Genomic DNA, 13,749 nt, shown 5'->3' with positions numbered 1-13,749 from the left:
CCCCCAGTTTGTTAATGAGAACGGGGTGAGAGACAGTGTCGAAAGCCTTCCAGAAGTCCAGGAAGACTATGTCCACTGCTACCCCTGTATCTAATGATTTAGTGATCTGATCGTAAAAGGCCACCAGGTTGGTCTGACAGGACCTGCCACTGATGAACCTGTGTTGGTTGCCCCTAAGCATGCAGTCCCCGGCTGGCCCCTTGTGAATGTGTGCCAGAATAATTTTCTCAAACAGCTTGCCTAGGATCGAGGTAAGACTAACTGGCCTATAGTTTCCCGGGTCCTGTATTGTGGGATTCTAAATCTCATTATGTCTCAGGGTAAGTTATAAACAAGTAGGAACTCTGCTAACACTGGTGCACTGGACAAAGGGCTGGGTGACAGTAGCCAGAGATGTGAGGTGGGTTTTGGCTAGGGGAAATGGTTGCAGACTGTGAAGGGCTGGCTAGCAGTGGGGCAGCTGGTTTGCAGAGCCAGAGGTCCTGGCCAGAACAGGCTGACTGTGAGGCTGGGGTTGTGGGGGCATTGTGGCTGCAACTACCAGTAATCTCAGGGCTTGGGGGTTTGATGTGAGCCCACAGAGCAGAAAGAGGAGGAGTTGGAGGGTAGTTGTCTGGAGGGATGCTCACAGACAGAGGTAGTGGGGGTGACAACATGGATGGAGAGCACTCAGTGAGATGGAGGGAGTCCATCAGCCCCACTGGGGGCTCCCCTGGAAATCAAAATCGGAAATGTACAGGTACCCCTAAAACCTGAGCAGAGCTGGTATTGCGTGGTGCCTGCTGCTCTCCAAAGACCCTGTTTCCTCCTCCTTGCTCTTTGTGTTGTCATTTCTCCAGCACAGATTATGGCACACACCTGTCCTCATCTTGTAGCATGTGATGCCCACTCTGCACTGGTGGAAACAAAGGCAGTCGAGAGCCAGGTCCAGTAGGGACACTTTTTCACTTCTTGCTTATGCCAGCATAAATCAGGAATAACTCCACTAACACCAATTACATAATGTTGGGGGAACCCCAAGAAGGATCAGGCCCTACTGTCTGTCTTAGCGGTTTCTGCAGTGACCATCACCCTACCATTGTGGCTGGAGGCTTGGAGGGATACAACTATGAAAGCTAGCAAAGAGGCCTGCCTGCCCAAGGAACCAGTTTGAGGCCTGGTCCCTCTACTAGAGCTGTGGTAGTATAAATCTCCTTACTTCAGTGGGTGTTTAGGGAAAGGATAAGTGAAATGGCAGGTTCTCTGTGCTGTCAAAGGCCTGGGAGACTGTTACCTTGCCCCAGGTCAGCCAGCAAAGTAATAGACCCAACAGCCCTACTCTGGCACTGCAGGGATCATGTTAAATGTAGAACCAGATCACAGGGTGCTCAGCCAAAACGGTAACCATATTCATGCTCAGTATAGTAGATGAATGGGGAAGGCAGGACAGCAATGCAGAGCCCTGGCTGTGCTGCTCTGTCCTGCAAGGCTCTGAACATAATCAAGGGCCATGCTGTTGCCTTGGCTCTTCTCCAGGGAGCTTGGAGTAATGGTGATGGGCAGTATGCTCCAGGGATAGCCTCTCCATCATCTCTGCCCACCCACTTGCACTCTAGGGTGCCCCCTGCTGCCGCTTTTGAGATCTCTGTCTCTGGCACAAGTGATAGCAGGACAGGAGGCATCCATGGGGTGACTTCCCCACCACATTTCCAGGTTTGGTGTGTGCACATGGGAGGAGAGGGCCTGGCTTGCTTGAGAGTGACCCTTCTCAGCCATGCAATGGATGCAGTATAGATACATGCCACAACAGAGCAGAGGTTTGGCTCCTACCTTCAGAGCCCAGGAGCTCTGGAATTGCTGATTCACTCAGTGAGCCATCCTTCTCCCAGCCTCAAAACTGGTGTAGAGAAGCCAAGCTCCCTTCAGATTTGGAAAAGCCTCAGATCATCCCCAGTGTTTAATGCCAATATGGTCCTTCCTCCGCTGAGGTCTGTAGTAGAGACTGTGCCTTCACGTGACCTCTGTCCCCAGTGTCCATAGAGGTAAACCCCTAGGGAAAGGGGGCAGGATGTTGTAGCTCCTGATTCCAAATCCTGTGGTTGAAGTTTCCCCATAGAACCCTCTCCCTAAACATACCCAGCACTTCCACCAGCCTGGTAGGAACCTATCATCACCATGACCTCACCACCTCCATCCCCTCATACATCGCCTTGCTGTGACCATTTCATCCCCGTTATTGCCAGGGGCTGAAATCTGGAGGTGGTGACAGTCACACCAGACCCCTGCCTTGGTGATCAGTCACACCAGGCCCCTGCCTGCAGCCAAATATCCCAGGTGAAGGCATCCAAGGAAGATGCCATCATGGCCAGCTGAGTCAGGGCCACCCAGAGCTGAGCCCCCACGGCCTCCCTCTTGCATTCATGGCTGATAGGCTGGGCCAACTCATTAATCTTTCTCTTCAGCAGATGTCAGAGTCTGTTTAGAAGCATGAGGGGGCTGAGGGAGGAGCAAGGTCAGGTTTGGGACATGTGGGATTACGGAGGGACTTTTTGAGCTCAGGATGGGTGGATTCAGTTGCACTATCTTGTGAATGCCAAGCTGGGTAGCACACAGACATGCAGACATGGAGAAGATACTAACATGGGCACTGCCCCACTGGAAGACACCAGTGGTCTACCCAGCCTTGTCTCTCCTCTGCCACCCTGGATGATGGCAAAACATTCAGTAGAATGCGTAACCTCTCCTCAGCTTGCAGCAAAGCATATTTATATTAAATCTCAGCAAAACTTCATAACTGTCTGAGCAGCGGGATAATGGAATAAAATGCCCAGGGAAGTTGTGGAATATCCTTTCCTAGAGGGACTCAAGAAGAGGTTGGGTGGATGTCTGCCTGGGATGGTTTAGGAAGGGTGCTTCTTGGATCTGTGCAGGGACTTGGATTAGGCGATTCTTGAGGTTCCTTCCAACCTTGAGATTTTATGATGCTTTTAACTGGTCAATGCCAGCCCATAGGGGAAGAGGAGAAATTTGTTCCTGACCACCTTCCAGTTAGTGCCTTGAAGCCTCAGATTTGCTGTTCTTCCTTTCTGGTCTAGCTAGTGGCAAACAGCTGGATTGTGCCCATGGCTAATATGCTGGGATAATCCCTTTGTTCTGAATATGGCTGCATCAGTGAAGCAATATCAGACAAGATAAGGTTGGAGGAAGCATTCCCTCCTGAATGTCAGCCTAAAAGGTCTCACCAATACCGGCCTCTCTGCAGTTTTACTGTGCTTCACCCTGCAGTTATAGGAGCTAAGTACAGACAGTCAAAAAGCCCAAAGCTGAATCGATTTAATCTTTGCAGTTTAATCTAAACTGAAGAGACTAAACTGAGAAACAACTGGACAGACATTCTTTTGATTCAGGAAATGCAGTCACATACCTGCAGTGGCTCAAGTCAGAAGCCAGGAGGTGCTAGAGCATGGCTCTCTGGCACGTAGCCAGCATGAGCTGTGTGTTCATTTCCTCTTCCTGCTGCCCCTGAGGCTTCTGGAATTAGCAGTCCAGTGCTTCTAGGTGCCTCTGGGATTTGCAGTCCACAGTCATAGCCAGCAGTACATTTTTAGTAGGGCAAGGCAGCTCTTTACTCAGGGGAAGGGAAGTTTGACTGCCCTCCCTAGCCTCAGACCCCAGCCTGGATTTACCTGGGTGGAGAGGGGGAAGTCCCTGCCTCCCTACCGCTCCAACTCTTCCCTGCTGGAGCAGACAGCCCAGGGCTGGAAAGCATGCTGGGAGACTGTGATTTAACTTGAACCAGGAAGGGGTCTGGAACAAAAGTTCCATAAACCAGTTTGACCCAAATCAGTTAAGTCTGATACTGTATTCAACCAGGTTTATTTTAAACTAGTTTCAGCCATTTTGAAATTGGTTTATGTGCGCTGAACTTCTGTTCCGTTACAGGTTTAAACCAGTTTCTAATTACTTAAACTGGTTTATGTGTAACTTCTGCCCCTAGCCTGGGGGTATCAAACTTGGTTCTTCTTTACCCAGCAGACCCCTGCCATACAGTCTGCAAGGAATCACCACTGGCTGTCAACAGTATAGAAACACAGTGGAACACTGCTAAAAGCAGGGGTTGGTATTATGTTGTTCATTGGGCTGTTACTGAAGGGACAGTCTTTCTTGTCCATAGACCTAACATAGCTGGAAAAGGATGAACAGGAGAGAGAAGCTGTTGACATCTATGGATAGATAATGTGCTCCCCAGTCTGTCCTTCAGTCAGCCAACTGGGGTCTTTCTAAACCATGACTTGGTCTTTCCCAGCCAAAACCTGGGGTCTTTCCAAGCCATGACTTGAACACAAATTCAATTAAAGAGACCTGAAGGCAGTCAAAAGCACTGTCAGCTCTCCTACTGCTGCACATGAGTCATTGACCTGGCTATGTTAGCACCTTAAAAATAAAGTGAACGCCAAGGAAGGGGACCTAAAATTAGGGTATGTCTGAGTCAGAGTATGCTCAGGACCTGTAAGAGCTTACCTGGGAGTTTGGCCTCATTTCCTGATGCCCCCCCCACACACACATTGCAGGGCTATGCTTGTCCATTTCTGCCAATGAACTGAGGTCCCAGCTCCTGGCTCTGCCTCCTATTCCCATTGTGTGCCTGCTCCAAGGGAAGCTTACAGCTCCCCCAATGACATAGTGGCTTCTGATGATGAAACTCACACCTTACAGACTCATTCTTTTGGGCCCATGTCTTAGAAGGAAAAAATCAGTGATCAGCCCTAATCCCTGCTTATCTACTTAGCTTATCTGCTTGTCTTCTCAAACTTCAAAAAGATGTGAACTTATTTTTTCACATCTGCCCTGGCACCCTGGTTGAGAATCACTGATTTAATGGACCAACAAATGGCTTAACACATCAAGGTGTGCCTGAGATGCTGCAGTAACAGGACTCCAGTCTGTCCCAACAGCTGCTACAGGGAAACAAAAGAGTGCAGTCTGCATAATGGAATTGCCACCATGCAAGCCAGGGTGATCTCCAGCCCAGAGACCCCAGTTAAAGGAGTATGATGGTTGAGAGATATGCCATTCTAGTTTGGTCTGTCCTAGTCAGTAAAGATGTTCACACTGTCCTCATCAAGATAGCATTTGAGTAACTTTCCTTCCTGCCCCTATCATGTAGCTTCAGTCTCTGCCATTGTCAGAGCCACAGAGCATTGTCTGTGATCATTTCTTACCCATCATTCTTAACTTGGCCCCAGCTCTTCACTTTTCCTTTTCTGGGCACTGATGCTGTTTGCTCTCCACAATCCAACAGGAGATGGTCATGTCTGGGTTCATGGGACCACAGGCAAAAATCTTCCCAGAAGGCTTCCCTCTTCCACGGTGAACTAATCAACTTCCTTCTCTCCCTAGGGGATATGGTTCTCATGGGACATGTTTGTGTTTCATGTGCAGATTCTCTGCCCTGCTCTCTCTCCCTTACCATAGCCACTTTGTGCCTCTTTGCCATCATTATCCTCTGCCTTTTGGCTATTCAGCTTATTCCTGTTGGTCTCTGCATTGCAAATTGGGCCATGATCCCTCCAGTGTGAATAGCTGCATGCCCAAGGCAAGCTCCATGAACAATCCCCAGGTCTGAGCAGACCCATGCAGCCATACAGAGGTCATTGGGTCTTTCTTCCTGCCTAGCACAGCAGCACAACTGGAGGCCAACACCCTACACTTCAGTAAGGCCCTTGGGCAGGTACTGAAAGTCAAGCACTTGAATAACATGCTGACTTCCAGGGGGTGGGACTTACATGTGCAAAGGCAAGCATGGGCATAAAGACCTTGCTGGTATTTGTAACCATTACTGAGAGATCACTTGCCTACTTTGCACTGCACACAGACATCTCCTGTGACCCTTCTTCTATTTTCAGTTTAATGCCACTGCTTTTGAAGGGCTTCTGATGACAGCGAATCTTATGATTTCCCTCCACTACCCAGGATCTCAGGGGTGGGGGGATAGCATGGGTCTAACATAGCCCCTGGCATTGGTGCATTTAGAACACTATTAGTGTCCTCAGTACTTTAGAGCTGCCCATCCCTGATGCTTTCTGACGGACACGCACCCTTAGAATAGTCAATTTCCAATGTACATAGAGCTGCTCGAGTGCCTCACTCCTGACGTCCTAGTGCACCACAGGTAATTGGCACTGTGTTTACACTTACCCTGCCCTAGACTGCCTTCTATTCCTGCCATAATTGAGCATATGAGTCCATCTTTACCTGCATTTTCAGCTGAACACCCACATCTGCTGGAAAGGCCCATGATGAAACACTTTCCCTTCTTTTTCTCATAACCACCATCTCTGATCTGCTGCCACATGCTTCACACAGAGAAACCACTGAGACTGAACCTCCCTCATATTTTTACATTCTTCTTCTCAACAACTTTGTCTGGCTTGTGATGATTGGGCTGTTCTCCATGCTGTCATCCAAGCTTTTCAGAGACCCCCAGTGCACAACACCACCAACCTCATCACACCAGACTTTATATTCCTTGTCCTCCTTCTCAGGATTACCACTATTTATTGGTGGAGATAGCACTAGGGAGATCCCAGCATGGCCTGCAGCCTCATGTCACCTATGAGGTATGTCATACAAAAAGGCACCTACCTATACGTGGGGTTTTTGCCCTGCTGCCACAGACAAGTCAGCTCTGTTCTCAGTTTCTCAGACCAATTTATTCTTCACCACTGAGAGAGGTGACTTAGCTTTGACTTCTCCCCAGCACAGTTAGCTGCCTTCTCTCCCCTCAGCACTCCCTCCTAATTTTCTTAACCCTCTTTCTGGATCCACCTTCATTAGCTGGTCATCATCACTTCCAGCTGGCCCCTGGCCTCCCAACCAGGCAGAATATGATCCACTGACTGCCTGCAGCTGAGTTCCAAACTCTGGAGGGGCTGAGCACCTCCTTCCAATTCCCTCTAAAAACTTTCCTTTCTCTGAATCAGACCAGTAACAGCAGGTAGAGAGGTTCATTTTCCTCATCTTCAACAGGCTTTATCTCTTTATTTTTAACCGTTTCCAAAACTCACCACTTGATTTGCCTTCATAACCCTTCCTTGGTTCTTTTCTTCCCCAGGTCAGTTGTGCTCAAAGACTGAGTTATTACTGAGAATCACTTTTCTTGACCTATTTGTTACAAGCTCTTTGCCCTGATCCCTGCTTACACCGTCTCCAATCTGTTTCCATCACCACTGGCCCTGAGTGACACTGTAGCCCAGATCCACATGGCATCAGGTCAGACCAGGACCAGCACCCTGCAGTGCAGTCCTCTTGGCTTGGCTGTTAACATGCAAAAGGGCTCTAGACCTTTCTCAATGTCCTTCATCGACACAGCCCCATCAGCCCAGCCAGCATCACTGCGTCCCGCGTCAGCAGTGAGTTCATCCCCAGAGGCAAGGCACGTTTGCTCGAGAACCAGCAGGATCTGAAGAGCAGAGGGGACTGTGAAGACTCCACCCTTCCTGGTCTAATGGATCCTGCTTTTACTACCCCCTAGAAGCTGGGCAGGCCAATGTGAGAGCAAGACACTGAGTTGAGATCCTATAATGCCCTCATTGTTATTACAGTTCCTGAGTGTCTGCTTCTCCTCTCTCTTTTTTCTCTTCTTGTGTCAACTCCCTCCATCCTTCCCTCTCCCCTCTCTGCTTCTCCTCTGTGGGGTGCCAGCTCCTTAAGGTGTGAGTCAGAGCTGACCTGGCCCACCACCTGGGCTGGGTGGGTCTGATGTTCAGCCCCAGGACTTTCCCCCCACCATATTGTGAGGATATGAGCAGGGCTGGTTGTCAGGTACTTTAAGGGGTCCAGAACTGAAAGATTTGGGACCTTGTCTGTCTGTCTGGGATCACATCTATTCACTGACGAATCTGTGCACCCTATCAGTCTTCCATTTACCTATCCAGGATTCATCTACTCATTGACCTGGGACCCTTTATAGTCATTTCTTTGATGCCCCCATTTGTCTGGAATATAGTCATCCACCCATCTAGCTGGACCCCCCTAGCTATCCATCTCCATAAGCATTTAGTCTGTGTCCATTCCCCAGGGTACCTGCATGCCTGTGGATATGACCTGAGCCGCATCTTTTCTACCAAACACACAGACTTGTCTCAGAAGCATGAGCTGCGCAGGGAAAGAGAGACTCATTGCACAATGCAGGGAGAAGGCTGGCTTGTTGAACTGCTGCAGAGATTCCCTTTAGGCTCTGCTCCTCCCCCCAGCCCTTGCCTTTGCTAACCTCCTCCCCCCCACCATCAGTATTAATAGGGGAGCAACCCATTCATGCTTTGAAGACCAGAGGGTTGGACTCAGGTGTTCCCAGGGCTGTCTTGCCCTAACACTCCCCTGGCTTTACATCCACCCTGTACTGGCCAAAGTGAACAGCAGCTTTTCTATATTCTGCTGGGTTTTCAGCTGGTCTTCATGTGCATGTATGTTCATGTGCATATGTCAGTACATGGGCATGTGTAACGATGTACGTGGATACTGCACCCTACTAGAGAGAAGCACAGCAGCTTAGCCACAGCTATGACTACACTGCATTCAGAGTTATGGTGGCTGCAGGAATAGATGTACCTGTGCCAGCTAGCACGTATGCCAGCAGGAATTAAACTACAGTGACGTGGGCTGCAAAAGTTCACCTGGCCCCGTAGGTATTTTCCTGGGAAGCTAGCCCAATCCTAAAGCCTCGTTGGTAGTATGTAATACATAGGTGTAGTCAGACTTGGGGAGTCCTCCAACTCCAGCCAGGCTATAAAAGTAGCTAGAAGCTGCACTAGACATGAGGAGAACCAGGGCATGGAAGATCTTCTGGGAAAGATCTAGGAGTAGCCATACTCAGGGAGAGGACTCAGGCTGTACTTTGTTTGATGAGTCCTCTGAGTTACCAGAAAAGCCAAGCCCCTGGCAGGTGGGGAATTAATACTATTCAGAGAGAGTGCCTGTTTATTGTCAAGAAGGGAGTTTCACCTGGTAGCTAGTAGCAGATCCTGATGGTGCTTCTCACACAGCTCCACTAGCAGCTCAAGGAACTGGATTGTAGCCCCAAAGCTCTGTGCAGCCTTGGGGTATGGAAATGGCCTCATTCCCCTAATCATAGGTGCCTAATCATGGGGCAGCCTAGAAACATGTGTGGCTCAAGGAAGTTTTTATTGATATGGTGGCAAGAGGTCCCGTTGTGCAAGGCTGCCTGCCTCCTGACTCAAAGGTCCTAGCGGCACTCAAGAGTTACAGAGAGGAGCACCTGCAAAGTTATTGCTGTGGGCTCCTGACAAGTGGCCAGGAAAGCAGTGTGGGGTGGGCACAAGGGGAAGGATGCTCTGGGGAGTTAACATACTGGGCAGAAATGCTGAAGACAGGCTAGGACTGGATGCCATGTGCATCCTTCCCTACCTCCTAGGCCAGGGGGTGTCAACTGGGAGTACACATACCCCTGGAGGTACTTGGACTGGTCCTAGCGGGTACATGCAGGTGGGCACGGATGGAGCGCCGCCATCTCCCAGGAGCAGGGCTGGGGCAGGGTGAGGGCAGTGGCACCCCTTTGCAGGGCAGGGAAGTGTACACATGGTGGCATGGCCACACACCAACCCAGTGAGCTTCCCCAGCCTGCCCTGACCCTGCTCCTGTGAGGTGGCAGTGCTCTGTCCCTGCCCACCCGCACGCTGTCCTTGTCTCCCTGCTCTCTGTCTGGCCTCGTGCCACCCCCACCTCTCCCCCCGATGTTTGGATGTGCACTACCTCCCCCATCCCCCTGACATTTGTGTGTGCGCTACCTCTCTCCCCCTCACTGCTCAGCATCCAGCCACCAGGGCTAGTTAGACTGAAAAAGGTTGAAAACCCATCCTAGGCAGATGAGATTCCTCCTCACTCCCACCTGCCTCCTTCCATAATTGAATCTTTCCCCTGCATGAGTGAGAGGGCCTGGCCTAGAGGCAACTGGATTTGACCCCCCTTCCCTGGTGCCCCACTACTACAGTATTCAGTCTCCAGACTGGAGTCTTTGTGGGAAGCCAGAGGAGCTGTCAGCATTATGGTGGATCTGTTCCCTCTGTATGCATGTGAGAGATCGGAAACTGCACAGCAAAACAGAGGTTTGGTTATAACACGCACTAGTATGCCTGGACTGACTTGTTCTAGTTGGCCCAGCAGGCAGTAGCAGTGAAGATATAGGGTGACTGTCTGTAGCATGGGCTAATCCCCTGAGAACAAGCCTTCTACGGACTTTCTCTGGTTGCTAACACCTGCTGTGGCCTGTGTGTTGCCTCCATGTCTTTGGCTGGGGAAGCTAGCACAGGTGTGCAAGCATGTCCTGCAGTCTCAGCAATTAACTCTTTCAGTGCCACGGCTGATTGCAGGACTTCCCAACAACTGTGGGTTGCCCTACATGCCAGCTGGAGCAGCAGCACATGAACAGTTAACACCTCTTGCCCTGTATAATGCATGTACATGCTGGGAAGTACCCTGTACAGACTGCCCCAGCACTGAATGATTTCCTCTCCCCTCTGAAGAACGTTCTCCTTTGCCAACTGCTGAGACCTTAGCCCCAGGCAAGATGGGCCCCAGGGCTGGTCCCATCTGGCAAATCCAATTGCAACTTCCCAGCCTGCCCTGTGCTACCTATTCTGTTTGACAGAATTACCCTGCAGCTTCTATGATGAAGTTCTCCTCCTTCTGCCCCTCAAGCCAAAGCCACTGCTACTTGTAATTCAGAGACACTCTCTAGGTAGAAGAGTTGGGAATTGGGAGATGATCCCTTATTTGCAGGGTCATTAAAGACAAGGGGACTACAGAGGCTTGCCCATTGCTCTCTTGACTTATTTACAGGCACAGTGATAGCTCTTGACATGTGTACAGGCAGTAGCACTGTGGGATGAGGGAGGGAGCTGGTATTGCTCTAGTTTGAGGTGATAAAAGGATGCTTCAGGGGGATGAGGAGGAACAGTTTAGAGAAGTGTAAAGTGTAAAGAGTCTGGCACTTGGAGGGGATCAGTTTGCCTATAGGGTGTAGCAGAGAGGAACTCAGCATTTGGGTGGGGTCTTGGCATCCATGGAGATGATGAGGGGTGGGGATCAGCAACTGGAAGTGGGCCAGGGCATTTGTGAGGGGGACATGGGGGAGGGATTGACTGGGGGTGGGGAGAGCAAGGAGGTGCTGAGGAGACTTGATGCTGGAAGGGTAGAATCCAGCTCCAGGGCTGTCTAAGCTCTCCATCCCCCACGTTCCCTCTGCCCCATATCATGCATTCATCTCCCCGGCAGGTCCTGTCACTGGGTGCTGACGTCCTCCCAGAGTACAAGCTGCAGGCTCCACGGATCCATCGATGGACCATCCTGCATTACAGCCCCTTCAAGGCTGTATGGGACTGGCTGATCCTGCTGCTGGTCATCTACACAGCTGTCTTCACACCCTACTCAGCTGCCTTCCTGCTCAATGAGGAGCAGGAGGAAAAGCGTTGGGACTGTGGGTACTCGTGTGACCCCCTCAACATCATCGACCTCATTGTGGACATTATGTTCATCATTGACATCATCATCAATTTTCGCACCACCTATGTCAATGTCAATGACGAGGTGGTGAGTCATCCTGCCAAGATTGCAATCCACTACTTCAAGGGCTGGTTCCTCATTGATATGGTGGCTGCCATCCCCTTTGACCTTCTCATCTTCCGCTCTGGCTCGGATGAGGTGAGTCAGGGGCAGCCATGGGAGAGATCTGAAACGGGGCATAGAGATCTGGGCCTGGCCCTCAGAATGTAGGGCAGGGGGGATGGACGCATGGATAGGTGGATGGATGGGTGGGTGGAGGGGTGAGTGCAAGAATTTGGGCAGACGGATGGGTGGGTGAGTGTGGCAGTGGATGGTCATGGGAAGGTTAAAAGGATGGATGGATATATAGACAGACAGACATCTTTTCTGGGATCCTTGTTGGGTAACAACTCACCAGACTGTAGTTATAGCAGTGATTATGTCTAATCCTACAAAAAGTGGTATTTTGCAGGGCCTTCCTTGACATTAGGGTGTGGCTGCTGCTGTGGGGGACAGCAGGAGGCAGGTTATAGGGCTAGGCTGGTGATCAGCCCTGTGTATTCTGGAGACGGGTGCTAGATAACATGGATCTAGTATGGCAGTTCCAAAAAGCCTAAAAATGTATATGAAAACCCAGGGAACACTTCTATTATTATTTCTTTATATTATGGCAATACGTAGAAGCTCTGCCTGAGATAGGAGCCCTGCAGTGTCAAGCAGTTTACAAACATATGGCAAGAGATGACTCCTGTCCCAATCTCAATGGACAAATGGCACAAGGGAAAATTACCTGCCCTGGGTCATTTGGGGGTCCAGAGATATAGCCAGAAGAAACACACACATTTCCTGAGCACTAGATTTTTGTCCTGTTCACTGGACCACATTTTCTTTGCTGGGAGATCTGATAAATCAATCTGTAATCTCAGGGAATGGAGTTGCTTTCTAAGCCTCTTGGTGTACTCTCCTGTTCCCCTGATGCTGCATTTTGAGTCTACCATTGAATCTGTATCACCTTGGTCACATCCTCTGCCTGACTTCCTTTCCCCCTGGGAAGGCTTGGATGAAAGAGGCTACAGATTGTGCCAACTATGTGGCTGCTCTTCTGTTATTCTGACTGGAGATTTGTTACCTGTTCATTACAGCAGACTCTCTTTTCAGAAGGATGAGCCTGCCCCAGCAGCAGGGGTAGAACAGAGCAGGAGTTGGCTGGAATTGGTAGGATTCTGTGGTCTGGATGGTTCTTTAATTATAGAGACATGTTAGTCTGAATCAGTCAAGTAGAAGAGAGGGTATTTGCACCTTATAGACTAACCAAAGTATGTGTATATGTGTATGTGTTTGTAGTATAAGATTTTGTGAGCTGAAGTTCACTTCATCAGATGACTACAGACGAGGGATATATATATAGATATAGATATATATAAAATCTTATCTTTTTCTCATGAATGTGCGCACGCAGGCGCACACACACACACACACACACACACACACACACACTCTCTTTGGTTAGTTTATAAGGTGCAAATCTGCCCTGCCTTCTTTTTAACTATAAGCAATAATGCTAACACTTAGTACCTCCTTAGTCACATGAGGCACCTATACACATGCTCCTGGGTTGCAGGGAGGGGGAGCATTATAATTAGAGCAGCTTTTGGGAGCTGCTCTAATTAAAACACCCACAGTGTCTCATGTATCTGGAGTCTCATGCTTCAAAATGGCAGCAGGGGCATTTTAACTAAAGCTCATTGGAGGAACTTTAGTTAACACCCCCCGCCACCATTTTGAAACGTGGGGCACTGACTACATGTGCCACTGCAGCATGCTGGAGTGTTCCAAGTACAACGCCTGCACACCCCTGAAGCAGGTTTTGCGGGCAGGGGCGTACAAGGAGCAGATCACGGCTCTGCCCCAGGTCCCAGCCCCACGGTGTCACCACCCCAGGATCCCAGCCCTGGCCCTGGCCCCGGTTCTAGCCCTGGCTCTGGAGGCAGCTCTCTGCCTGATCAGCTATGCACCCTGCTCAGGTGGTTCCTGGCCAGTTTCCATGGAAACCCCAGGATCACGGGGTAGAGTCCCGGTTCTGTGGGCAAGGATGTGCAGGGCCAGGGCCTGAGGCAGAACTGTGATCTGCTGTCTGCATGCCCCTGCCCTGTGCAGGATATGTAGGGGGATGCCTGGTCACTAGGCCTGGGAGCCAGCCGGGGGGTGAGG

The 13,749-nt window shown here is 50.1% G+C and overlaps 1 protein-coding gene across 2 annotated transcripts in view; it reads left to right on the top strand.

Annotated features, from left to right (window-relative positions):
- Positions 1-13,749, top strand: part of KCNH6 (potassium voltage-gated channel subfamily H member 6) — a 128,266-nt gene that overhangs the window by 91,353 nt on the left and 23,164 nt on the right. For both annotated transcript variants that reach the window (XM_019548469.1, XM_019548468.1), the window contains one exon: positions 11,272-11,697. In XM_019548469.1, coding sequence (XP_019404014.1) covers positions 11,272-11,697 — 426 coding nt within the window. The remainder of the gene's footprint in view (positions 1-11,271; positions 11,698-13,749) is intronic.

Source organism: Crocodylus porosus, unplaced genomic scaffold (assembly GCF_001723895.1).
Source record: "Crocodylus porosus isolate Cpor-Errol unplaced genomic scaffold, CroPor_comp1, whole genome shotgun sequence".
Taxonomy (NCBI): Eukaryota; Metazoa; Chordata; order Crocodylia; family Crocodylidae; genus Crocodylus; species Crocodylus porosus.
The sequence above is the reverse complement of the archived record's forward strand: the minus strand, read 5'-3'. Positions and strand labels throughout refer to the sequence as shown.